Source organism: Syngnathus floridae, chromosome 16, assembly GCF_059516105.1.
Source record: "Syngnathus floridae isolate MCC-2025c chromosome 16, RoL_Sflo_1.0, whole genome shotgun sequence".
Classification (NCBI taxonomy): domain Eukaryota; kingdom Metazoa; phylum Chordata; class Actinopteri; order Syngnathiformes; family Syngnathidae; genus Syngnathus; species Syngnathus floridae.
Window position 1 is genome coordinate 891505 of NC_142428.1, and position 27472 is coordinate 918976.

The 27472-nt window shown below is 44.6% G+C and overlaps 2 protein-coding genes across 4 annotated transcripts; one reads left to right on the forward strand and one right to left on the reverse strand.

Annotated features, from left to right (window-relative positions):
• Positions 1 to 78: 78 nt before the first annotated feature.
• Positions 79 to 9302, reverse strand: pdss2 (prenyl (decaprenyl) diphosphate synthase, subunit 2). Of its 2 annotated transcripts, XM_088400874.1 has the most exons (9): positions 8854 to 9302; positions 7893 to 7979; positions 6732 to 6866; positions 4133 to 4331; positions 2660 to 2734; positions 1861 to 2034; positions 1303 to 1434; positions 1160 to 1195; positions 79 to 427 (listed from the first exon to the last, which is right to left on the reverse strand). In XM_088400874.1, exons 1-9 carry the CDS (start codon positions 9099 to 9101, stop codon positions 272 to 274), a joined length of 1242 nt encoding a protein of 413 aa, XP_088257000.1. In that variant the 5' UTR covers positions 9102 to 9302; the 3' UTR covers positions 79 to 271. The 2 variants fall into 2 exon arrangements, with proteins under 2 accessions (XP_088257000.1, XP_088257001.1); XM_088400875.1 differs by lacking the exon at positions 7893 to 7979.
• sobpa (sine oculis binding protein homolog (Drosophila) a) lies at positions 8588 to 27464 on the forward strand. Of its 2 annotated transcripts, XM_088400872.1 has the most exons (9): positions 8588 to 9091; positions 10243 to 10406; positions 10474 to 10602; positions 14123 to 14246; positions 14757 to 14966; positions 16844 to 16995; positions 20392 to 20487; positions 22587 to 24489; positions 24662 to 27464. In XM_088400872.1, the coding sequence occupies exons 3-8, from the start codon at positions 10507 to 10509 to the stop codon at positions 24486 to 24488; spliced, it is 2580 nt and encodes an 859-aa protein (XP_088256998.1). In that variant the 5' UTR covers positions 8588 to 9091; positions 10243 to 10406; positions 10474 to 10506; the 3' UTR covers position 24489; positions 24662 to 27464. The 2 variants fall into 2 exon arrangements, with proteins under 2 accessions (XP_088256998.1, XP_088256999.1); XM_088400873.1 differs by lacking the exon at positions 20392 to 20487 and having other exon boundaries at positions 10243 to 10602.
• Positions 27465 to 27472: the final 8 nt, after the last annotated feature.

Sequence of the window (27472 nt, forward strand, 5' to 3'; positions counted from 1 at the left end):
GCTGGACAAACTGCTTTTTCATAGAAATCAAACAAAAGCTAAATATATCGTCAAACTTCCAATTCATTCTCGTATCAATTCAAAGCACGAGCCTAAAATGTTTTTATTTTTCGTTCAGCACATTCACAGTTTACCTCATTGAGTGAGCGAGCACCTGCTTTGCTTGGTTTGCTTTCCCAAGTCCAGTTTTCTGTCCTGTGGTTCTTCTTTGCTGGCCTCTGCAAAAAAGGACCTTCAAAAGTGTGCGGGTGTGCCTTCAAGAGAATCCTTCTCAAAATTTGGTGATGGCGCAGGCAATGTTTTCCAAGGCGGATCGAGCCTCGGAAGAGGGGAAAGCCTGGATGGCCTCCAGAGCCCTGTTGCCATGGTAACGGCATAAGTTGATTGCCGTGCTCAAGCCTTTCTCTGACTTCACCGCTGCCAAAAGCTGTCGAGAGACCCAAAACACACGTCATATTTGTATCATCCACCCAGAAGTTGAAGAATAACAAGCATCTATTTTCATGTCAAGTGTGACGAATGCAATTCCTCTCCATGACAATTGTTACGGGTGAGTTACAAAATGGTGTTTTAGTTCCAACACAGAAAAATTCAAAGAATGTTCAAAGTAAGTTGAATGATTCCTGATGACGTAGGAGCATTTCTTTTTTTGCTGTGGGCGTTTTACCTCATGAATTTTACAGGTGCTAAGCACCGTAGGCTGTTCTTCTATTTCAATAAAAGAGCTCAAGCTCACTCTGGCACATTATCAATTTAAAAGAGATGCCTTTTCACTCTCACATCAGAGCATACTGCTTGCAAAACGGCCAACTTGATCATCTTTAGTCACCTTTAGGCCCAAGGTCATCGGGTTCCTGTTAGGCTAGCTAGCTCTCACCCCTACTGTATGTCACGTGATTTTCTCCTCCCATGCAAACTTCTCACTATGTGTCCTTTCCAGCTGAAGGAGATTCTCCCACAATGGCAGTGTTTTCAAGCCTCAATGTCTTCTCCACAAATAGGCCTTGGTAACTAATCTATCCTGCTCTGGTTTGTAAATAATCCCCCGGTCTCAAGCAGCCCATTCTCCTTCCGCCAGTCCCCGTCTGTCACACCTTGACTCAACTTTGATATGAAGTATTATTACAGTGAAATGGACAAACAAAACAATTGCGCTTACCTCAGAATAATCCAGTTGATTTCTCATTCTTTTTGCCTGATAAAGAAAAAAAAGAAATAAAATAAAAAGCCCAATCATCAAAATATCGCCACTAAGGAACGTCCCTGAATATTAGAACTTTTTTTTGTCCACACGTGAATTACCTGTCGCAGTTGCTGCTGCCATCGCTCAGGGCCAACGATGTGCCGGTGAAAAACCACAGGTGCGGCGCTAAAACTGAAAGACACCTGCTCTCCCACGTTACTCTTCACGAATGGTTGCAGGTCGGAGTTTAGCTGCGCGAAGGAAGGAAGGAAAGCGCAGCAATTTAACAAAGCCAATCAATGTGAGTCATGCCTGCTTACACTCCAGGTGAGCCCACTCCAAACAAGCATGATCAACAGCCCTGCAACTAACGCAGCTTGCTGGATGCAAATGGCTGTTCAAAAGACCCATGCTGGGATCCCCAGCACACAGCAGGAAGGCATCCAACACTAAAGTGCATTGCTCAAAGTGGGACCTCAAAATTGATGGAAAACCTACCATTTCCAATTCTAATCAAATAAGCATAACCTTCAAAAATACATTGAAATAAAACAATATAAGGATGAGCTGTTCAGATAATGAATGGAAAATCAAACAAATCAAATCTAACAGGTCCTTGCTACCTCAAATGCCAATAGAAAAGAGCAAATCTACGACAGTCCATTGTCCCAACTTACCGTGTGGCCTAAAGACAGGTGTTTGCCGTACATGTAGGCCAGTCTTTGGGACTTGTTATCATGTTGTGCCAGCTCCATTGCAGCTTGGCAGCTCTTGGCCAGCAGTGCCCCGTGAGACAGGAATGTCTGCTCCTCCCATGCTGTTGTATCCACTTCAGGGCTGACAAGATCCTCCTACAAAAACAGTCAAGTACAGTAGAAAGCGTCAACTTCTCGATGTCTCAACCTGTGATTGTCAAAACACATTCACCGCATGGCCCGTCTCAAAGAATGGGTAGGACAGATTATAAAGTTGAATTCTTGCTGTGTATCTGCCATTGAAGATCCCCACCGTAACTCGGCAAATCGTTCAGAAAATGTTATAGAATCATTTGAGGTCTTTGTTACAGTGTAGGTGAGAACTACTGACAATTACATTCACTAATACAAGCATGAATATATTAACAATAGTTTCACAAAACCCGTCTACAATAATTGCTGTCAGATATTTCCTCCTCGCAAACATTAATCATCCCATCAAAATGCTAATGACATTGAGGCTTTCTCTGCCAGACATGAACCATAAAAAAAAAAAAAAAAAAAAAAATCTATGAATACAAATTATTTTTCACTATCCTAACTGCTTGGCAAAACAGGTCTGCTGCATTCTAGAAAAGTTCTATTCCAATGTTTGCTTACAGAAGGCTCGGTCGGGGCAAGCCTTCCTTTCGCAAGTTGGGATTGGGATTTGATGTCCTGGAAATGCAGCTCTGCACCCATTTTCAATTTCTAACAATTTTCATTCATACTGGTGCTTTACCTCAAACGTATTGGAATTTTCATAGTAGATTCCTTGAACCAAATCACCGATGGCACTGGAAATCAGTTCGACGACCTGGCAAACGGACGCAAACACAAAGCAGACGTTAAGGTCACCCTTTCGACCATAGAGGCCTCCTGACTCAAAATGGCATCGGAACAGATGGCTCAATTGTAAGACGTCCTCTTTAATAACAAGTACTTATTATTATTATCGTGTCACGTTGAAGTATGAGCGTCTGTGACAGTAGAAATCCTTCCTGCTGATGAGACATTTATCCAAGGAAGATAAATCCATATTGTAAAGTTCCCTTGCCTTCCTTGTACACGGACTGCTCTGTAAAAATGCAGTTGCCAATTTCCTCTTCCAGGGGGCACGCACGGCTACATTTGAGCTTGCCACGTGAGAGTCTGGTCACAATACGCGATACAAGCGAATGAATCGGGCGGGACACGTTGCCGTCATCCTTGGTTCATCATAAAAGTGCGTTGCGGCCAATGCAACGCAATCCATCTGGGGGAAAATATTGAGGAAACCCGAGCTTCACCCGTGGACCTGAAAGGACAATGTGCCTACAGTGTTACTCTGGTGTCTCTCCCTGTCTTGGGAAGTGGGGGCTTTTTTTGGAAAGTATCAGATAAGCTCCCCCTCTGCTTCCACCTTCCTCCATTCCCAAATCCAGCCGGATCGTGTTTTGCCGACAGGGCCTGCAAAAGGGAAGAAACCGGAGCTGCGGGCCAAGATGACTTGACTGAAGCGGCGGTGGCGGCAGCGGCACAGATTACCACCTCTCAAGGCCATGACATACCATTTCCATCACTGTCATCGTTTGGAACAGCTCAAAGACAATCATCAGGTCAGGTCAAGATGTTGACCCCCCCAAAAATTCCATTAATTTTCTGCCTTTTATCGGAAATGTAGAAACTTTTCGGTTTGTTTAATCATGTGGTGCATTGTTGTTAGAATGAAAGCGTATCAAAAGAAAGGGAAATGGGGCGTACCTAAAAAGTAACTATTATTCACTTCACTGAAATTGGATGATGACAATCAGAATTACATCGCAAAAAAAAAAAGCAGATGAAGAGCTTCCCGTGAACGTGATTTATCAAGGCAGGAACAGGTTGGGGTCGAGTGATTGAGAATATACACTGATGACGGTTTCTGCCTCCAATTAATCCTTTTATTCAATGGTCTCCAACAACCTGATATTATCGCTTCTTTAGAATGCACGCACACTAGAACGGCAAGGCTTATGGAACGTGGGATGGTCCACAATTCATCCTGGTGCATGTCTAATAAGTCATTATTGTTTTAAATAAACAGCTTTGTAGCAAATGGCTCAATGCCACATCTGCCCATAACTGCATTGCCATAAGGAATAGGCTGGATGCAAATATACGTAGTTCCGTAAAATGACATTTTGTGGAACTTAAATGGATGTTTGTTCATGCATGAGCCAGCCGCACGGATTACCTTGGTGTTGTTTAACTGTGCCAATCCGGTGCAAGCGTTTGCGAGAAGGAAGTCTCCGCTGAGGACGGCCATTTTATTGCCAAACTCCATGTCCTTCAGCAGGCCGTCAGAAGCCGTCAACTCTTTCAAATTGACCACCCCGCGATGCACCAGGAACGCCGTGTGAATCAACTCGGTGATTTCTGCCAAATTGCGCTGGCTACCATGCGGACAAAACAGGAAATAAAGAGATGTAACATTTAGGGGGCTTTTACAATCAAAGATGTTCATGGGTCATCATCAATGAGGTAGCTGCACCCCTGCAAAATGGTTTGTCCTGCATAAAGCACATTTATTTCATACGTTGTTTTATAGCACCCTGCAGCTGGCAACACTCATGCTCATTTGTCACTCTGAAAAAGAAATGAAAAAGCACTTGCTGGAGCTCGTTCATGATTAAAAGGAAGCAGACAACAGCCACTTTTGAGCCTATTCTTTCAATGGAGGCTTTTGGAAATAATCAAATGTTGATTCAGCCATTGGTGGCAGATAATTAGCAGCCCATATGGAAGGAAGTCACAGGGCTGCAGCGGGAGGGAGGGAGGGAGGGAGGGAGGGAGGGATGGATTCATCTGGACAGGGTTGGTCGCCCGCCCTGATAGCCACTTACCTTTTTCAGCCACAGTGAGAAACTGATGAGCCTGTTTTGCCCCCCCCCCCATCCAAAAACTCACACACGCACATTTAAGGCAGGTAATTGGCGAGTTCAATGTCAGCTGGAAAAAAAAGGGGTGATTAACATTCAATAATGTAACGTCGTTCTCAATCACACCTATTGTCTGACAGGTTAGCCAAACACCACCGTCGCCCTCCATGGGCGTTGCAATAAGCACACGGAAAAAAAAAATTCTTTGAAAGTTGCTTGTTCTCAAGATTGGTCATGGCAAAAAAATCTTGATTTTTTTTTTTTTTTTTTGCCTTGTATGAACACCCCCCAGGCTTTCTTTTTTTAACCCCCCCCTCCAATGCATTTCAATGGGTGTCACTGACATGCGGCTTTTCGTTCTCTGCTGTCAGCCCCAAAATGTACTACTTCTAGTATTTCATTCTGAAGCCAATTCTATTAGATAATATTATGAGTTGCTAATCATTTTGGTTGACGATTTTTTTGACTTAAAATTGATGACTGAATTGCGTCAAGTGCCAATTACAAGTGGATTAAAGTGCTCACAATGAGCTCATTAAAGAGTCAAATAAATGTAAGGGTAAAATAATAGCCACGTTTTCATTGTCATTTTATATTCAGCAAATCCTTGTCGTGTCATCAAAGATGATGATAAAGTGTAAAATAATCATTTGCAGGAACCACTGCACACAAGTTCACCTGGAGGAATGAGATCAACTCCTTGTGCACGTACAGTATGTCCCAAACCTTTTGTCTCTCAGTCCACTTATGTATCTGTGGGGCTTTGGGCGGAACAAAAAAAAAAAAAAAAAGGGGGACAAGGGGGCTTGTGTATAAATAGCTTTGGTGGCTGGTTGCGTAGCAACTGATGCCATCTTGCCGAGTTGGAACGCCCCCTCGCCACGCCTCTCGTCCTGAGCCTTCTATGCCATTTTCCTCCCTCAGCTGTCTGCCTTTGCATTAAATGTAGCCTTGAGGATGGGAGAGTGACTTCAAAGAAGAGCGCTGCCTGGAAGATGGAGAATATTCACTCGTTCATCCTTTCGTCCCATCCATCCATCCATCCATCCATCCATCCATCCATCCATCCATCCATCCATCCATCCATCCATCCATCCATCCATCCATCCATCCATCCATCCATCCATCCATCCATCCATCCATCCATCCATCCATCCATCCATCCATCCATCCATCCATCCATCCATCCATCCATCCATCCATCCATCCATCCATCCATCCATCCATCCATCCATCCATCCATCCCATGGTTTGGCTCATCAATGATTGTCCTATCGGGCCATCAACATAAGCGTTCATACTTGCCATCTATCCATCAATCATTTGGCTGTTTTGGTGAATCATCAGTGTCAGGCAGCAGAGTGGGGAATCTTTTACAAATGCTGCCTGTCAGGAGGGAGGAGACCATCTCCCCCGGAGGTTTCAATCATCCCGCACCTTCTCTCTCGCCATCAGCAGAGGTGCTAATGAGCCTGAGAGAGCTCAGAGTGAGTGCGGGTAGAAGCACAAATGAGGTGATCAAGTCACACTGCGTGCGGGGTCAAGATCCAGGCCATCACAGTGCAGTGAAGGAATGCGTGCAAGTACGGACAGCAGTGTGACACAAGCACCAAGTGAGCTGCGAGAGAGCGGAGCAACAAGTATTTGTACTCTTGCCTGTTTTATAATAACAAGTGTATTCGGCTCTTTCCACACAGACACTGCTCAACGACGCACAAGCAAAAAAAAGAAAGAACTCCTTTCAGGGCCTCACAACTCACGGCAGCAGACACTTTTGGAATGAGCAACTTCCCCGCAACAGCTGAACACATGGCAAGTGCCCTTAACAAAATACGGCCAAATTGGAACACCTCTGCGTATGTCTCCATAAAGGTTGGCAAACACTCGCACAAATGTGACATGAGTGGATTTTACCTGGGGTAGATGCCGCTGACCATGTCCTGAGCTAATGGATCGGACGAGGCGTGGCTGGGTCCTGCGGCTTTTGAAAGAAGAAGGACAACCAGTCCTCTCATCTGAAGGTTGTTCCTGCTGTCGTAGACAAAACCTCTGCAAAAGAAGATAGGAACAATTAGGCCGGGCGCACGCCGAGCGTTTGCAACCTATTACCAAGCCCTTCCACCTGCTTTTATCCCCAGCATGTCTCGTTGAGTAGGATATCTGATTTTTGAACGCTGCAACATCTTCTGTCCATGACAGACATGCCAAAACAAAAAACTTCCTGTTGACTGTTTTTCCTGAAATTGGCTGTTCTAGTCATCAAACTCTCTCTTCATGGCAGCTTTTGAAAAAGATGACTCAGACTGGGTGACAGGATATTTTTTCCTTCCACTACTGTCACTTTAGAATTATGTTTTGCCAAAAGCTGTCATGGGCCTGAGCTATGGTAGCTCATAAGTGGCACACACAAAAAAAAAAACATTCAAACACACATACACACGCTCGCACATAGATTGTGCAAGTGGTCACCATTAAAAACAACACACAGCCAAGCTAAAGCAATTAATATCCTTTTTTAAAATTTCTTTTTATGAAGCTTCTGTGCAAGTTGCTGAACTGAAATCATAAATTCTCAAAATGGTGACACGGTTAGTGGACACACTCACTGGAATACTGTATGTGTAGTGTACAAAATAATGCATGTATACAAAGAATAGCAGGCCCACACACAGCTGCCTGTTTATGTGGAAGCTAGATTAAATATCTTTTTAATGTCTCGTGGGAGCGTTTAGACAGAGCACCTCTAATCCCGTCCCTAAGAGAGCGAGCGCCTTGGGCCATGAATCACGCTCTCGTTAGGGGCTCCGAGGGAGACAGGCGGCCACACCCCCACTGCTCAATGCCCAGACCCCCCCCCCATCTTTGACCCACCCCTGCACCACAGGGAAAGGCGGGGAGGACAGAGTGGATGTGGGAGATGGACCATGAAAAGAGGGAGGGAATGCAGACATAGTGGAGCTAAAATGAGAATGCAAAAGAAAAAAAGAGAGGGATGACAGAATGAATATATGAATGATTGACATTTTTGGCGCTATGGAAAAACACACAACCATTACGAAGAGAGAGTCATTGCACCTTCCATTGAACAAATTCCTCATGCCACTTTGTCCAAAAACAGAAATGACCTTTTGGAGCAAACTCTCTTCACCCTTCACATGCAACCTGCAAAATAGAAAAGACCTCAACTGTTATGAGGCAGCTCTCTTCTGAGCGTTTGTGAGGGCTGGCTTGCAAGCAATTCATATTTATGTCACTATCTACAACAGCATTCATTCATCAATCAATCAATCCTGTGCAAGGGAATGGAGCATGGAAAAAGAGTGAGCGTGGGGGGGGGGGGGGGGGGGGGGCAGAGGAGATGAGAGAAATGGGCTGCTGTCATCTTGAAAGGGTTGTGAAGAGGTCACCCACGCCTTCGACTTGACTGTGCAGGAACTTTCACAGGGCTACTAGATTTATAAAGGCGTTGGAAGAATTCTTCCCTGAAACTGAAATATGTACAATGAGGGAATTTCAAGTCACAATGTGGAGTTTACTCACGTTTTTTAATGATCATATCACAAATGTGTTGAGTGCATCTTCAGCAGACCCAAATTGAGCTGATGGATGCTCCTCAGAAAATGTAACTGACTCATATTGAGCTGTTTGTAACTTTTGACAAGCTTTGTTTTCTAATCCTTCTCATGCCACGCTTTATTTTTTAACGTTATTAATCAGTGCTTTTATTTTGGCGTATTTCCGGTGGTTTAGGAAGTGCTGTCATTAGCGGTGGCACGAATCCTCTTTAAAAGCGCGAGGGCGATCACGGTTGAGGTGTGTCCGATTGGAAGTCACATGTCATTGATGTGCTAAATGTCATATCGTGCCAAAGGTCTCAAATTAAAGACAACACCAATAACAAAACAAACAATTGCAAGGGTCACTTCACTCTGCTCATCGTCTGTGCAGGATGGCAGATTAAACGCAATAACGCATGTTGCCGACCGACCGCAGAGATATTTATTTTCAAGTTCTCTCTTAGTTCTAATGGTTTTACCTTGCAGTGTTAAGTAGAGGGTGTTGGCTTCCGACCAGCTTCTTAACATGCATGGCGACGTTACTGAACTCGTCACTGAGTAGACAGCGGAGACTCATGAAAGAGGTTGGATAACCCACAATCTTCTCGGCGTCGGACACCACTTTACTCCAGTTTGAAGGTACTGGGCTGGAGAATAGACTTATTGTCCTCCGCACCGATACGGACCGGACAGTGCATGGAAGTCGAGTCCAGACAGGTGCAAACATCTTCTCTCTTGTATACTATCAGCACTTTTTAACAGCCTTCCAAGTATCTAATGCCATTTTACTATGAAGTACTTTCGATGCCACATGTGTTCATCGCTTTATCTTTTACGGGCGCAACTCACTGGTTTGTAACTAGCTGTTTCACAACACACGACCTATTGCAGTGCGCCGCCATCTTTTACAAACGTAGTCGCAACGTCATTCATACCGATGACGTCACTTCCCATCCAAGGATCGTTAATGTAAAATATAAATTTAATTGAAATATAATTTTGTCTTCAGTCTTAAATTAGGACTATACATGTAAGAATAGAATTTATATATCGTTATTTTGCCAAATAGAGTAGGGAATCCTGAGCGTAAACAAAGACTTTTTTTTCCTCTGAAGTTCACAAATCCATAGGTGGCGTGGGTACTCCCTTCCGACTTGAGTAAAAGTACACATACTGGCAGAAAAAACACTCTTCAAAGTGGAACGACTTTCCTTATTTTTATATACACCCATTTCTGTTTAAGAATGTAATATGCAAGCAGTGATGCTGGCAATGTGTTCTTATGCAATGTATTTTTGTATAATAGCAGCCACTAATAATGTAACACATTTCTATATTCTCTTTCCAATAAGCGTTGAGCGCACAACTTCCAGAGGCAATGTACAAAATGGGCAGTGAAAGTTGGATGTCACACTGCTGTCACTATAATGTGGACTGGATGGATGGATGGATGGATGGATGGATGGATGGATGGATGGATGGATGGATGGATGGATGGATGGATGGATGGATGGATGGATGGATGGATGGATGGATGGATGGATGGATGGATGGATGGATGGATGGATGGATGGATGGATGGATGGATGGATGGATGGATGGATGGATGGATGGATGGATGGATGGATGGATGGATGGATGGATGGGGGGCACCTGTTTGCCTCTTGCAGACGAGCCCCCGCCCTAAACGAATGAAGGCACTCGCACTGAACAGATGCGGCGACTGCACCGATTTGCGCTCCGTTGGAAAGTGAGAAGACACGCAGTCTACCTCTAATCATCAACACGTCATATAATGTTTCAGCATAGGCCCCTCCCCCTGTCTCCTTTCCTCCCCTCGCTCAACCTCTTCTTTGACTCTTGGACAGAGGCTGGCGGGCGGGAGGCACAACACTGGCGCTGGTGCGTGCACGGACCGCGGATGGGACGAGCGGAAGATGGCTGACTTAGCCCGGCACGGCAAGCCCTCGGCGGCATCACCAGCTCCAAACGGGCCGCTGAGAAGCTGCAAGACATCCGCCGTCTGGCAACAGTAAAGAGCTGCCTCTCGTTCCCACTCCTCACCTCCGACCCCCCCTCACCACCGCTCCTCCCCCAAGCGCAAATATTGACAGAAGTATCGGTGAGAAAACATGGCAGAGATGGAAAAAGAGGGCAGACCTCCGGAAAATAAGAGAAGCCGAAAACCTGCGCACCCGGTGAAAAGGGAGATTAATGACGAGATGAAGGTAACGGATCTGCATGCCGTTTACGCGTGGAGTGCTTGTGAGGAGGAGCATGTGCGTGTTAAAACACCATAGTGGCCCTTCTGGAAATGATGCACCCAAGTGGAATATTAACAAGTATGCAAGACTAACTTGAAGTGTGTTTGGATTTGTTTGTTTGTTTGTTTGTTTTATTCCCCAAGTCCTATTGTTTAAGTCGCGCATCCTGCCAGCACCGTGCATGCATGCATCCATCCGTCGGCGCGGCATCCTCATCCTTATACTGTCACTTATGTTTTATTTGAACGAGGTTGAACGCAAGACACCAAGAGTGTGTTTGTGTCGCTTTTGTGACACCAAGTCGCCGCCCGCGTATCAATGCATCTGAAATAAATGGTTACTAGAAAATCCCGTGCGCCATGAAGGCACCTCGCGCCCCCACGACCATCATTACTATAAATGCTTCATGGAGAGCATCCAATGTGCATAATTAGTACTAATCAATGGGGGAATACTCGCCTCCTCGTGTTGCGTTTACGTGCTCATATCTGCCAAGTAAAGGCGCGTGTGTGTGTGTGCGTGCTGCCCGGCTGCCCAGAGGCGTGTGATCCAGATGTGCGTCTCTCGTCAGCTTTACGCGCTCGACAAGAACATCGAATCTTCCGTGTTGGGCCTGCAAGGTTCGATGATAAAACACGATTTCTCCATTCGTGGCTTTTGTCCGGTCCTCAGTTGTGTTCATTGAGGGGAATAGAAAGTGCAGGCGACGTTTGACGGCAGATGTTCTGCGTGTCGCTTTGTCTCCCATCTCGGCATTGTTTGGACACATTTCGGCCAATCACGTTGCAAACACTCTTCTAGGTAGATATGTCGGCGAGGGGTAATTGGGATTTTTTTTTTTTTCCGGGTGTTAGATTCCAAGGAAAAGCAATGGGTTGCTGGAGCTCAGTGAGACCTGAAATAAGCCTTTTTGTGCTTGGAGCCATCCAGTAGGAATTAAGAAGCATCCCTGTGCCACAGCTTCTGTAAAAATGAATTCCCTCTTCTAAATTCTGATGTCGTGTGGATGGTTTTTTATTCAATGTCATGTTTATTACTTCTGTATTTGTAAAATAGTTAGTTTGGTGATGGAACATTAATATCATTTTTTTAGCAAATCGTTTCATTCATATCCTTAAAGTGGACTGTTAGACCAGAAGAACTACCAGTAACATATTTTAGGCCATTAGCATAATCTAACATTTAGGCTACCTGTAAAAAGCCTCATTATATGTCCAAATTGACACAGCTGTGACTGTTTTTGTTTTTTTTTTACCTGCAGATGTGATATTATTAATATTGAATATAACTCATCCACTCCAAAATACAATTGCACAAACAAACATTTTCTATTCCATGTGTACACAATTTCATCTTGAATATGTTAACTTAAAATTATAGGGGAGAAAAACACACACACACACATGCGCATACATACACAAATACACAATGTTCCCTTGTGAGTACGCCCCTGGAAATCTTAACAGTCTGACAGTGTTTCCTTCATCTGGCTGCAACTTTATGCGGGCCATGGCAAAGTAAGCTCCGGTGAGTAATCACGGGGAAGACGGACGGACGGACGGACGGACAGAGTGGGCATGGAGGGGAGAGGAAAGGGGAGAAAGGAATGTATGGAGCACGGGGCTGGCTAAGCTGTAAAAACTGTAACCTGAGCGTCTCCAGCGGCTCAGATGTCAAGGAAAGGAGAGGCAAATGAAAGCAGAGAGGGCCAGAGGAGAGAAAGTCGAAAAACTGGACCAGTCATCCGTAAAAGGGAAAGTTTGGATGTGGATTTGGGAATTCTACCGCGGTCTTTGGAGTCCTCTTCTGGTTTCTAGCCACTGTCATCATTAGTGGAAGCCATCCTGGCTATCTTACAATGGAATAAAGAGGCTGCTGGAGTCTGCTGGATTTAGATTTTTGTTTTTAAATGATTAATCTCCGCTGTAAAATATGTCGGATACATATCAATGTGTAGTTTGCATTACCGTAGTTAGATTAAGAATAATACTCTTTTTTTTTTTTTATTCTAAAAATTGAAAAACCGTCTGAAAGTTCTATTTGTTCACTTACTATGAGAAGAATCCCGGATGCTTCAAGACACAGTTTGGCATAAAGTATTTTGACGATTGCAGAGTTTTTAATCCTTTCTCCAGCACAACAGAGTTGACGTGAGATGTGATTGAAGTCTAAGAGCTACTTCACAAGTTTGATATTCCAGCCTTGAGTTCTATTGATTGATTGATTGATTGATTGATTGATTTTTCATGCAGATTTTACAGTCCCGAATAACACATTAGTTGCTTTAGACACAAACCCAAATTAACATCCCACCAGAAAGGTCATTCAAAGTAGCACCATCCATCCATTCATCCACCCATCCATCCATTCATCTGGTCCAAGTCAAATGCCAACCTCATGGTGGTGCCAGAGTAAAAGTGAAGGGATCACTCTTAGTCGAGTCTAGAATGGCAGGCCAGGCCAGGCCAGGCCAGGGCAGGGCAGGGGAGGCCAGGGCAGGGATGAAGTTGATGTCACAAGATCGTTTAAGAGATAACATTCCATCCTTGATTTCAAGGTATTTTAGTCTGGATTTGAGACAGCAGCTTTTGTCTGAAGCGATCCAATTTTCATGTGAACAAAAGTATTGGAACATTTGCCTGACTGCTGCTTTGTGTTGCCCAGATGTGTCCCTGCCTTGAGGGAAGAAAAAAAATGCTGTGTTGACTTTGCTCAATTTCATTGTGTGCAGTGGCTGCATGAAATATGATAATTATAGCTACTTCAAAAATATTTGGATCCAGATGCATTTGATGCACTTGATGAAATAAATTCATGAAGTCAATTCAGCATTTTTTTTCAGTTGATCACATGTCAGTCGGACCGGCCACTTGTTGCTTGGAGGAATCGGTGGAGCGCAATCGCATGTCGCCTATCCTGACGGCCCAGACGATAGATACTAAAGCTGTCTGTCGGTGGCTGATGGCTGCTTCCTCAAGTTTGTGCTTCCTTCTGCCGCCAAGCAGGATTAGATTGCACTCGTTCTAATCCGCCCACCTTTTCCAAGTCGTGGGTGACACGAGGGACAGCGGTGCCGTGAGACGTTTTCCTTCTCCTTTCCCCTGCATTGTTTTACTACGTTCAATGTGACTGACTGCCAATCTTTTTGTTCAATGGGAAGAATTGATCTGATGCTGTGCTTGTGCACTTTCTTTGGCCTCAACACTGATCAATGGCAGCTCTGAATAAGTACAAGAGTGATACCATTTCTTTATGGCCGCTGCTTTATCAAAATTTGTGTTTATCTTTTTGTACATATTTGGCAAACGGGTAGTTGACATTGAATTGGTTGGGTTTAGAACTGCTTGCCTCACGTCACATCCAGCCACCGTTGTGCTATTTGATATCAATACAGATCAATAGGTACTGTCAGTAGATATTAACAATCAGTTGCACTGAGTAACATTGCTCATCCAGCGTTGTTTGTTTGTTTGTGTGTATGCAGAGTTTTGCAGAGAACACCATGAACGAGCTGCTGGGGTGGTACGGCTACGACAAGGTGGAGTTGAGAGACTCGGACAACTTGGATACCATAGGTCAAACGCCGCAGCACATCTCTGTCCTTAAAGGTGCAAGACACTGACATGGCAAGCATCAATACAAACAAATGCACTAGAACAACATGAAATTGGGTTAGAATCATCTGGAGCAGTGTAGAATCAATAGTTAGATAATAAGGTGAGAAGAACAAACCATGCAAACAAGACACAGAAATACTTAGGTGTATGAAATGTGCAGATCCATTATGTTTTCTTTGTTTCAATTGTTGCTCTGACTAGTCAGTCAGAGGACGGAAACTATTGACGCCTCACCATTTGCACAATATTGGAAAATGATTTCAAACAATACCCTGCAGTCTTTTTTTTTTCTCAATACCTGCTGTTTTTTCTCTCTTTATTCACCAAGTTGCGTTCAAGGCCAAAGCATACTGTCACACAAGTACGCCATTGATTCATTCCGGCATTAATCTAACAAAAAACCCTGCCCCATAATTCCAATGTAAGGTTTGCTCTGTTGCGATGGATGGATGGATGGATTGACAGTGAGGTCAGCAGCATCTCATCACTTTTCTTTCACAGAAAATTTGTTGCCAAAAATTCCATCTTCAAGACAGAGCAGCAATGTGTCCCCGGATGGAGCCAACAGCTCACAGTGTCTGCCAAACTTCAGAAACGGAATCTCAGAACACCCCACCACATCGTCCACCTCTACAGCCAGCACCAAGGACCACGGCAACCAGCCCGTCACTGTCCCGGTCATCCCCCCGCCACTCATCAAGCCACCAACAGGTAGCAACAAACACATGAGACATGATTGATAGGAAAAAGCAAAACAAATGCAAAACGTGAATGTAAAGGAAAAGACATCCAGTTATTCCTTAATAAAAAAAGAATATTATTTCATTCTAATTATGTCGAGTTATCCGGCTTCAGGGGCATCTGACTTTGGAGCTTTCTATCTCAAGCTGGAGGCAATAACAATGGTGAAATTAACATTGAAACTTCCCACGGCAGGCAGCATGGACAGGTGTCTAATGAGCTAGCTACCTGCTGTACACCTTGTTTTTCTCCACCTGCTCCAAGTGTCAATATTGCCCTCTCCAAGGAAATGTCCGCACATTCCGACCAGACAGCGGCATCATTATCTCTCGCGTCTGCTGATGCACAGGAGGTTGTTACGCCCTGCGGACGCTACGAGCCGCCTTGGCATCGGCGAAGAGGATTCCGCACTGGGGGGGGGGGGGACAGATGGTGCGATGCCACTTAAAGCCCCGTACCGGGCCAACACCCCTACCAAGCGCTCTCCCCTCAACCCCCCACGCATGCGCTGAATTATTCATGTACCCCTGCAGAATCTGACAAAGGCGCTTTTGAAGTGCACCTTCTTCTACATATATCAGGAAAGTCTGAATAATTGTGTAACTCCCTGTGTGCAGATGTGCGTGGTTCGCGATGGCTTTTTTTTTTTTTACGAGGTGCCAGGCAGCTGGAGACCGTTGAAAAACAATCCACCTTGGGTTGTGTCTTCTCCTGAAAAGGAAGACACTGTACTGCATTGTGAATCCTCTTTTGCCCTTGCTCCACTGTAGCAATTACATAGTCACTCTTGTTTTTCTTCTATCTGTTTTATTATGAGCGGTGGGCATGATTGCTGAAATAGAACACATATAAAAGACAGATAAAGGCTCTTAGTGTTAGATGCTGAACAGAGGAGGAATATCACTTATGCACTTGGTGTCCATTGTCCTGTCTTAAGAGCCTGAGGGAGCGATTTTCTTAATTGCGACTTGGTCTTTAACTTCAAATAGGATGGCTCTGCAGGTGCATTAATCCCAACAAGAGGTGAAAATCCTAGCCGGCATGCGATGAGGGGGTCAGTGGGGGCGAGAGACTAATGGCTGTGCTTGTTTTTTTTTTCTGGCTTCACACTCGCATAGTCATAATGTGAAAATTGGGAGAGTCTCAGCGGATCTTACTTGCCTTACCACAACAGCACCAGCAGCAGCGAGCGCTAAAAGCCTGCAGCTCATCACTGGTGACAGAGGCAGCGTTTAGCACCAAAGAGCCTTTTCAGTGTCGCTGAGGGTCTGTTCAAATGATGTCTTGTCCACACATTGTAGCAATGTACATTCATACATTTTAATGAGGATATTTAGAAACATTTCCAGAGATTTAACTGGTGGATTCATTTGGGATACCTGCACTATCCGAAGCAAATCTTGCAATAAGCGGTTTCGTTCGTTAAAATTCACATTTTATACTGCCTTTATACCTCTGCCAAGTCAAAGTGAGAGATAATATATCATTGTCATTTGATCATTAATAAGTTGGCGGAATTATCCAAAGCGATGATGGATAGACATGTCACCGAGGAGTGATGTATGAGCCCAAGGAAGATCACAACACATTATTGAGACAGATCTCAACTCCGTCGTGCGGACTGAACAATCACGACCATGACAGCCAACGCAAAATAAAGACTGGAGTGGAGCTGAATTTCTCAGCACAGTGCTTTTTTTTTGTTTTTGTTTGTTTGTTTAATCCCCAAACTGTATCCGGTTACTGTTTTCGCACTTGTACTCCGAGCACAACTGTTAGGCAAGATGTGACGACGCTATTTATTACCATCGGTGACTATTAATCCCAACTGCATGCATTTTCAACAGATGACGATGTAACCAGCGTGCAGATCATGTGCGCCTGGTGCCAGAAGATCGGCGTCAAACGCTACTCTCTGAGCATGGGGAGTGAGCTGAAGAGTTTCTGCAGCGAGAAGTGCTTTGCAGCCTGCCGCAGAGCCTACTTCAAGAGGAACAAGGTAAAGAAATACCACCAAATCCTCAGCAGCATTTCTTAATGGAGGGTGTATGATCAGCTGATTTGAAAATGAAACACTGTTGTCACAATAGGTCAGTTCATTGAAGGGGAAGTTAACCCCCAGAAATTTTCTGTGCGATGGATTAAAATGGGTGAATGGGTGAGCTGCTTAACTCATATTCCAGAAAGGCAACATGAATCAGATTGCTGTGATTAGACCGGTGGAGCACATACAACATATTGTTAAACTCGCTTAACTGGTCATGAATAGGAATATGAAAGCAGCGTTATGGGATTTTAAAGTGATAATGAGATATACGCTTGTTGAATATTTTCCCATTTGTACAGTTGATGTGTTTGAGCAAATTTCTCCATGTTGCGTTGACTTTTTAGAAACTTTGTTTGCACTTCTCTGATAAGAGTGAGCCAGCTGCATACATTTGAAAGCACATCTCTTGTTCACAAAATGTTCATCACGTTGTCACGTTTGCCTTGAACATAAAATGCATAATGTTAAAAGGATGAGGAAGGAACTCAAACTAGACTTTTACTATAAAACATCTGCAGGGGGATGCTCCTGGTGCGTGTTAGCATTGATCCGTTTGTCTCATTCTTTAAAAATCTCCTCTTTGTCTAAAGCTGGGATATTTAAGGAGTTACACTGTGAGTATGCATTGTACTGTGATTTTCTGTCCTGAAGTCAGTTATTCATCCAACACGATCACTTTCTCTCACTGGCGGAGCTAGAACGAGGGGGCCACGGGGTACACCCCCCTCCCGGCCTTAAAATATGCTAGGTCATCGACTTTTGGGCATTTTGCAATTTTCACTGGATTTCTTTCCCATCTTTACCTCGTCACCCGTAGACAACATTTAATTTATCAGCGTTTTGTGGAAAAAACGGGTCAATTCGGACATATTCTTGGCCTCCCTGTGCCCCCCCGTCCGCCCCAGGAAAAACTCCTAGCTCCACCAGTGCTTCCTCTATACCCCACCAGCACAGCAAGTAGTAATTGCGACAGCAAGGTTGTCCCTTTTTATTTCCCGTTGTTCATTGTCTGAATCTCATCATCGACCTGACTAACTGATCTTGTTTATTTGAATTTATCGCTGCACTTGTTCGAGATGTTTTGAGCACATTTGACATTCCGCTGCCTCCTGTACAGTGTACTGTTTGAACGCTAAGAACTGATGTTATTTATGGCATGGCGCATTAAATTCATTCCACCTTGCGAGAAAGATACTTTATCATACACTTGAAATACCACCAAATAAAATAAATGATCAAATACACATAATATATGGGAGCCCTTTGCTGCAATTATATATTGGGGAAAAAATTTGGCAATGCCCTAGATTTTTTGCTGCATCAGCATTTCAAATCATATTTATTTTGCATACTAAAATATAAGCAAGGTTACAGGCGCGGTGGTGCAGGATGGCCACTAACTAGCATTATTTTGCATGAATAAAAACTTATTGGTCTTCTTGAGCAAGTACAAGGCTATAGTATACATTGTAACAGTCTTTTAAAAAAACTTTCTGGAGATAATAAGGAGAGCTCATCTTTTTTATTTTTTTTCTCGGGTTGTTGCTGTCATAGCACCAAGCTTTTTGTTCACACCGCCAAATATTCCCCCCTGGAGACCTCGACCCCCATTGACATCTCACCCCAGGAGCTCCCTCCTGGCATGAGGGTGCAGAATGCTGCTTCATGTCACATCCCCTCAAACACACATATTTGCTCCCTTCCACACCTCCCTCCCTCCCTTCGGCACGGCACGGCACGGCACGGCAAGGAAGCAGACTGAATGAGCGGAGTGTGTGCTGTGTGTATGTGTGTGTGTACGCTTGTGTGTGTCTACTGCGGTGGGGGGGGGGGGACGCCTCAAGGCTTGCCTCTCACAGCTTCGGGGCATTGAGGGGAAGGTGATTATATTGTAGCTGCCAGCGATTGTCTTCAAATAAAGACCCAAGTATGTCTCACTAACTACGCATTTGGATGATATCATTTCCTAAACTTGTTTGAGTAATGATGTGGAAATGCAGCTGTAAAAAGTACCCCACTTGGAAATGTGCATCTGATTACACTTTTTTTTTTTCCAATGTGGTGATGATGGAGAATGGATGTAAAGTGGCTTATTCTCCTGTCTTCTGCATCCATCTACGTATTCATTTCCCACTCAGCGAGGGTGTGAATACTGAGTGTGAATGGTTGTCTTTCTCCATATCTTGCCTTGTGGTTGCTTCATCAGTCTCGAGCGCAGATCGCCTTTGGCCCAAAGTCTTGAGTGAGCTTCGGCTTGGCATCATCACTGTGACGTATGCATCCATCCATCCGTCCGTCCGTCCGTCCGTCCGTCCATCCATCCATCCATCCATCCATTGGTCCATCTCTGTTTTGCCTGTCTTCTAGTGAACAGCCCACGCCTCGTTCACAGTGCCAACACCTCATTAGTACAATATGCAAATAAAGTGGCGCGGGGCCAGAGGGTCAGAGCACAAATTGGAATAATAGTGTGTGTGTGTGTGTGTGTGTGTGTGTGCGTGTGTGTATGGAAGCAAACACAGCGCTTGTCCCATGTCCGTGCATTCATGCACTCATTCATTTGACCCTCCATTTGTTTTAAATCCGTCTGGCATCTTTTTAACAATGTAAAATGGGCTGAAGAATTTTTCCAGATCTTGTATCCTTCGAAATGGAAAAAAAGAAAATGTCTCAATGTGTTTGACATCACCCAGTACTGCCTATTGCAGTTGCGCAAACGGAATGACATACTCAAGGGCATGATTGTTTTCCAGATATTTCTTTTCAGTGTTTTGTTTTTTTTTCTTTTCAAATGATTTTTTTAATGAACATCTTGGCGCTATGGAGGAGAAAATGCTGACTTGCATTTTTTAAAACACGTTTTGGTCAATATTGTGTCTTGACTATAAATATTAGCGTGAACTTGTAAATGGGACTCTGTGAATATGAAATGATTCCATAAATTAGCATGAACGAAAAGGCATTTTACCGATGGCTTTTGCTTTGTGCGCAGTCCCGTAGCGAGGCGGCGCTGAAGCACAAACCTGAATTAAGTGGAAAATTATTCCGATGAAAGAGACTTTCATAGATTTGGTATCATTTACATTTTATTATCACCACCTTTTCTTTTTTCTTTGGCCTTGGACAAATGAGCATTTGAAGGCACACTCAGTGCTCACCAATGCATGAAGGAAGACTCCCTTCCAGTCACCGACACTTTAGTTTCAAATACTTTGGATTGGTTTACTCTCAAACCAAAAGTATTTCCTCTCCATTTGTGTTCCTCATTTGTTTTCCATCCTTAAGTTTCCTTGTTGCCTCTGTTCATTTTGTCCATCCATAAAAAGCAGCCATTATTTCTCCCCCCAGGCGAGAGACGACGATGGCCTCGGTGGGAATTTACTCCAGCACAGCTTTACTCAGGACTCGCCCAGGCTTGTCTTCAAGACAAACAGCGATGTGCTTGTAAGGACCCTAACCAGCTTGTTGTTTTCATGATGTTCTTTCTGTCTTAGCCCAGGAGCATTTTGCAAAGGACCAGATCAAAGTTGACGATCGATCGATCCTCCAGCCACTAAGATTGGCTTTGAGTTGGAAGAAATTTGCGTTGACACGGAAGCTGACGTGTCACATTCAACCAAATGACGGAGCTTCAAGACGATTTGAACATTAATTGTGAAATTGTCATTGACATTTCCAGACTGTTTTGAATTTGAATGTACATGACTTGAAACGACTTTGTCTGTTCCATGGGTCCCCCCCCCAAAATCTTTTCCTCCATCCTGACGAGTGGTAATATTTGGAATCAGGTGCACGTTGGCTGTCGGGAATTGGAAAATGTCCGTTTGGGTGAAACCACCTGAACCGACCAAAAGGCCCACCCTGAGAAATAGCAATCACTTCTCAAAGAAATGCTCACATCCAGTCTCGGATCGCTGGACTCTTCGGGGTCACTCGCAAAGTCATTAGGTTAGATGCTACTATCCGGACGAAGCCTGGCTAATGTGAGCGATTGGCGAATGGCATCTTAATTGCTCTAGTGCAAATGGTTCAAGTGCGCCACCAATTTCTGTTTCTTGGCCACGGTGGAAATAAATGACCATAATTAAATTCAACTGCAAACATCTGTGTGCAGGATGTGTAGAGCACAACTCCATTAGCGTAATGTTTCACTCGCAGCGCACAGTCAGTTAAGTGCTCTCCATCTGTACTTGTGACTCAAGAAACATTTGAACACATTTATAATTCACATTTCTTAGACTTAACATTTCATTCAAAGATGGCCCCTGTGACTTTGACTTACTCATGACACATTATGTTAACTTGGAATAAGTAGCCATTGAGTTTTGGAAATTCCAGCAGCAATTTTGTAGCATTTATGGTCTGGCGGGTTTTGCCCCAGTTAGGTAACCTTGCCTGCTCGCAAGCTGAATTCTCGCAGTATTTGTGAGTTCACAAAAATTCCTGAGGCTTACTCAAAGTTAAAAAAAGAAAAGAAAAAGCATGGATCTCACAATGCTGATTTTGCTTCCATGGTTTGGTTAAAAAGGTGTTTAAAATGCAGTTGTCGGTGCTTTAGTTGGAATCAACAAAGTAAGCAAACAAATGGCATGGCGTGCTTGGATGCCTTTTCTATGTGGCTGGAACACATTGTCCAGTAAATGATGAGCAATTGAGAAGAGCAGGTGCCTTTCTCTCTCGCTCGTCTCTGCTGCTGCTGCTGCTGCTGCTGCTGCTGCTGCTGCTGCTGCTGCCGCTGCCGCTGCCAAAGAGGATTAGGCCAGATAAAGTAATGTTGCAATGCCGCCCGCGGGGCGAAAATAGTTTTTCCAGCTTCCTCCTGCTTATTAACATTCAGTACCCAGGGATCTTAAGGATGCGTGTGATGGATGGTTGTCGTTGAGGGCTCTGACAACTGATTAATGCCTTAATTATCTCCAGCAAGGACCCGCCACTCCTCCCCGAGCTGACAGAGTGAGCTGTGTGTGGCCTAACAAGTAAGACTGTGTTTAGGTCTCGCCCACTGCTATCTACTCTACCAGGGTCACATTCATTCTCTTCCTGAAGAAAAATGGGCTTGGATTTTTTTTTTTCCCCCTCCACACCCGAGCAAATGAAACCCCTTGCACAATCTAGTGCAGGGGTGTCCCGAAGTGCCACCGTCTTGCCTGTTTTGCCACGTCTCCCTACTGCTGATTCAAACGATCAAGATTGTCATCAAGTTTCTTCAGAGCGTGCCGATGAGCTGATCAGTTTTGGTTTAGGCAGACAGACGGTTTCTCATCTGTGCTTACCCCAAACGAGGACATTGTTAAGATGTGCATCTCACACACACATGCACACACTGTTTGGACACAAGCAAGACAAATCGCTGGCAGCACACAAGCCTGAAGATTCCTCAAATGAAGTGTTTTGAATTCAAGCGTCATTTTCCTTTATTTGATGTGCGTCTCCAGCTGCTGTCTTTTCTTAACGCTTTTCTTAACGCTACTAAATTCAATTGAGAAAGTCTTTTGAAAGCTGGGTGACTTACAGAGTGTGTGTAATATGTGTTTTTGTTCCAGGTATGCGACTGGTGCAAGCATATCCGCCACACTAAGGAGTATCTCGACTTTGGGGCTGGTGAACGACGGCTGCAGTTCTGCAGTGCCAAATGCCTGAACCAATATAAGATGGACATTTTTTATAAGGAGACCCAAGCAGCGTTGCCCGGAGCTCTCTGTAACCCTCAAGGCGAGGCTCAGGCAGAGTGCAGCGGCGGCGGCGGCGGCGTGCAGTTGCTCACTCCCGAATCCTGGGGAACACCTTTATCGGACATTCGTCGGAAAGCTCCCTCACCCGGAGGGCCCGCCAACTCTTTGGCTCCTTGCACTTCATCTGCCACGTCCTCCTCGGATGCGATGTGCTCTCCATCCTCCTCTTCCGCCAAGATGCCCACACCTCGAAGCCACGAGAGCCCCGCGCTCCCGCCCCCTCCCATGCCGACTTTCGGGGTCCCTCCGGGGAGTCCTCCGATGGTGATGACTCCCCGCGGGCCGATGCCTTTGCCTCTGTTTATGGAACATCAGATGATGCAGCAAATCCGGCCGCCATTTCTCCGTCCGTCCGTCCACCCGGGCGGAGCCAACAGTCCCCTGTCAAACCCCATCATTCCTGGTATAGGTCCCCCACCTCCATCCAGGACTCTTGGTCCTGCCTCGAGCCCCATGCACAGACCCATGATGTCCCCTCATGTCCATCTCTCATCCAGCAATCCCAATCCTGGCATCATCCCCCCACACGCCGGTCTCCACATGCCGGGATTTGCCCCTTACCCCTCGCTCAACATGCTGCCCAATGGACCCCTTCCTATGCCGCCAATGATGAATTACGGCATGCCGTCCTTAGCCCCATTAGTACCGCCACCGACCCTTTTGGTCCCTTACCCTGTCATCGTACCTCTTCCAGTCCCCGTTCCCATTCCAATTCCAATCCCTTTCAACCCCAAATCTTCCAGGAACGAAGCAGAAAACGCTGAGCCTCTCTCCAGTGCACCTTTGTCTTCAGACATTTCAGCGAGCGGGCTATCAAAGTCCTCTGGAGAAGAGAGAGGCAAAGAAAGAGAAGATCCCCAAGGTGTAGAGTGTCTCTCTCCTGGATGTTCAGATCAAAACAGGTCATTAGTCTCCAACAAGACTGTGAAGGTAGAAGATAATATGAGAAAGCTATGCTCAACTCTTGACACTGGACAAACGGAAGGCGTTATCGATCTAACAGTAAACCAGAAATCGTGCCAACAGCACGTTATTCAGAAGATTCTGCCTAAGGTGCACGTCAAAGTAGAGGCGGAGTTTGACGATGTCGGGCTGGAAAGGGAAGTCAATGGCTGTCATGATCTTGACGCATTACAACAAGCCCACACAAATACTGAGCTGTGTGTAGCCACCAGTTTACAAACACTGCAAACAGCAAATTCGGCTTCCGACAGAAATAGCTCCAATCTGGAAAGCGACGTTAGCCTATCACCTGCTCCCAGCACGCCAAGGACCCAAGCCCACCCTCAAAGCAACCCCGCTGCCATCGTCAACGGTTCACGTCATACTCCCAATTTGAACTGGGACAGAACAGGAGACCATCTCACGTCGGAGGCCGACGTAGGGGAGCACGCGGCAAATGGCGAGTTGGAACGAGAAGCCCTCAAAGAAAACAATTGTTCCGAGCGCGGCTCATCGCAAGAGCAGACGGTCGAGGCCGCGGAGGGCAAAGCCGACCCTGACTCCAACTTGGAGGAGGGTGAACGCGCTTACACCCTGCCACTGCTATCTACCGGGGCTTGCGTGATGATCCAGCCTGTGCCAAAGCCCGGCAGTGAGAAGACAGCCATCCTTTCCTGTTCCATCAGTGCGCCATTATCAGCTGCCGGAAGCCCTGAGCTGGAGCCCCCCATGAAGAGGAGGTGTCTGCGAATCCGCAATCAAAACAAATAAGGTTGCTGCTCCACCCGCCATTTGTATTGTATGCAGCTGTGTGAGTGGAAGAGAGAATGTTTGTATCGTGGTTTCATTTCTTTACAATTGAACTTATAAACTAGGCTCTGTGTGAATGTGAAGTGTGGGCTTCCTTTCTTTGCTGACTTTTTCCCTCCTCCTGTGTTTGACAGATGGATACTCTGAGGACCACTGTGCCATCCATCCATGCTTCCATCCATCCATCCATCCATCCATCCATCCATCCATCCATCCATGTCACAACACACACATTCACGCACGCAGGCAAGCACCCACGTATCCTTGCCATCATCCAAAGTACCAGCATCACAACTCGCCTTTGACTTCTTCAAATGGATAATGTTTGCATGTCATAGAAAAGATGACAGCACGGCGCTGCTCTTGGTTCATGTAATTGATGCCATCATGGGAAGCCTGGAGGAAAGCTGTCAGTGGGCCCATCCACGTACAGTACGTAACTTCTCTGGCTTTTCTATTCCCTCCAGACTGCAGCAAAGCTGTTTGGAAGTTTGTCATTGTTTTATAGAGCCCTGCACTGTTGTCTAATTGGAGTCCCACAGGACATAGTATATTCAAATCATTGCTGCAGTGTGTTACTGTCGCTTCACCCAGTTCTCTCTCTTAGGCCTTATTATATGACAAGCAGAAAAGTGCACTTGGCAACCAAACACTCTTTTTTCCGCATTTTGATGGGAGGAGCCGCAAACATCATCATTACAGTCTACGGATAACCAGATGTGAATATTAACGACATCACCATGTTGTGCAGCCTCGGTATTTCTTGGTGGATTTCATTTGTTTTATTTTAAACGTCACAGAATTCAATTCAATGAATGACATTTTCAAAAACAAAATAAAAGCAGGCCCTTTTTTGTTTGATAGCTTGGCAAATGACACTTTTCTATCATACATTAGCCGTGCTGTTACTGTCACAGGCCATTTTGATGCTCTGAATTGAGACAGGACTGAGTGAAGCCCGCGTTGAAATATTATGGACAAGAATAATCAAACACCAGGCAATCTGAAATGTTTGCTTCACGTTTGTAATTTCATTTCCTTTTTTTGCCAGATTTGTTCATGTATGTATAATATCCAATTCAAGAACTAGGAGCATCACGTGTTGAGTTGAAATCATGTTTTATCACTTGCGGTGTGTTAAGACCATCACCTTGCTAAATGGATTCATCTGAGTTGCCAAAATTTGCAAGCGCTTACCGTCAAATGAATTGCCCGCTCCATGGGACATTACTTATCAGCTTTTTTCTTTCCAACTGTCATGTTGAGACTTTTGTATGTCCAGTATTTGGTTATTCCTGGAAAAGCTCATCACTAGTATGCATCCTCATACCGTAAATGGCTGTAAAGTTCATTTTGTGTGTGGGATGTGAGGGGGAGGTAGGTGCAAACAGCAGCAGCAGCAGCAGCACCAGCAGCAGCGGCAGCAGCGGCGGCGGAGATTGCAGAGTGCAATCATCTGCTGCCTATTAGTCATGCATTTAGCTGCACGTCGTTGCTTGCCAAGGCCTTGTTTTGCTGTCACTTGAAGCACTTCCTTTCACTTCTCTCTAATCAATGTCAATGCCAGTCATTCTGGAGCTGCCCTTATCAGCTTGTTGCTTTTTCTACATTCTTCTAAAGACCGCCACCTGTATGACATTTCATCAGGGGAGAGATTGAATGGTTTCTTTCAATCATGTTAATAACTCGGGCTTTCAAATGCTTTTCGTCACTGTCCATCGTGATTTTTAATTTTTTCATCCTATTCTAATCTTTCGTTCTTTGTTGGTTAATTGAATGGTTTTGAGGGTCAGCTTTCAAAAGCAGAAGCAAAAAGTGAAAGGCCGTGGGACATTCCAAGAGCAAGAGCAAAAGACAAATGGCAAAGGTGTTCTTGCATTGATCCATCTTTGTCCTGTCAGCATCACGATGGAATAATGAATGACACAATATTTACTTTAATCACAGAATGGACCTTTCCGGTAAAGACACCCTCAGGGCAATATCATCTCCAAACATGAGGAGGCAAACAAAAATTGTGAAACCACCAAGGTTGACTCACAGTCCTTTCGAGAACGCTAGTTGACTTACCATTTCTTCAGAATACATTTGACAAATGATTCCCACCATCAAACTCTTGCTATCATAAGCCTTTCATTTTTAGCTGTATTATAGTGGAGCTGGAAATCATTTGTGTACTCTAAAGTACAACTACGCTATGCCCTCCGCATTTCCAACTTTTGCGCTAAGCGACGATATCAAAGTGTCATTGTTACATGGAAATTCCGCTTCACCCAATCAGTTTTTGTGATGGCCAATAAAACAAATATTATCCATCGTACAAATCTTCTCAATCTGTTAGATGATAGACTGCAGGCCGGTTCCATCGCTATGAATTATGCAACGACAACCAACCCTAAAAGTGACAAAAAAATGAAAAAACAAAAACAACAGAGAAGTTGCCTTATGTCTTGCTTGAATAATCTCGACAATGATGCTTATACTCTGAAGAAGTCTCTCGCTCTCTTTCTTTGTACTCAATGAAATTTACCAGAAACAACTTTTTCTCTTGTGTCAATGTATAGCTGATCAGGGTTCTTTTTTTTTTTTTTTCTTCCTGTAACTTGTGTGAATTGTCACACTTTTGCTCTCAACAAAACATCCTTGTTACCGACCATCGGAATTACCTTGTGGTGAACTGTCAATCTTTTTGTGTACATTTGAGATTATTATTTATTGTTGACATGTTTTGCATTTGCAAATGACAAAACAGTGACTAAGGTGTGACCTGAACATTCTCTTTCCATGTAATTGCCTGGAGAGCAATTCAATTATTTTGTAATTATTAAAATGGAAGAAACAATATGAGGAGATCTTTTCTATTATGTGGCCAACATTAGTTTTTTTTTGTGTTGTAACAGTATTTGTTAATGAATTGCTTATGAAGAAAAATAAATAAAAGGCAC

Excerpts from the sequence above, each read along its gene's own strand:
- pdss2 (XM_088400874.1), bottom strand. The coding sequence starts at position 9,101 with ATGTTTGCACCTGTCTGGACTCGACTTCCATGCACTGTCCGGTCCGTA. Across the intron at positions 2,035-2,659 it reads AAAATTCCAATACGTTTGAG|GAGGATCTTGTCAGCCCTGA; the intron begins GTAAAGCACCAG and ends CTGTTTTTGTAG. Across the intron at positions 1,435-1,860 it reads ACCTGTCTTTAGGCCACACG|CTAAACTCCGACCTGCAACC; the intron begins GTAAGTTGGGAC and ends TCCTTCGCGCAG.
- sobpa (XM_088400872.1), top strand. The coding sequence starts at position 10,507 with ATGGCAGAGATGGAAAAAGAGGGCAGACCTCCGGAAAATAAGAGAAGC. Across the intron at positions 16,996-20,391 it reads CCTACTTCAAGAGGAACAAG|GCGAGAGACGACGATGGCCT; the intron begins GTAAAGAAATAC and ends TTCTCCCCCCAG. Across the intron at positions 20,488-22,586 it reads AGACAAACAGCGATGTGCTT|GTATGCGACTGGTGCAAGCA; the intron begins GTAAGGACCCTA and ends TTTTTGTTCCAG.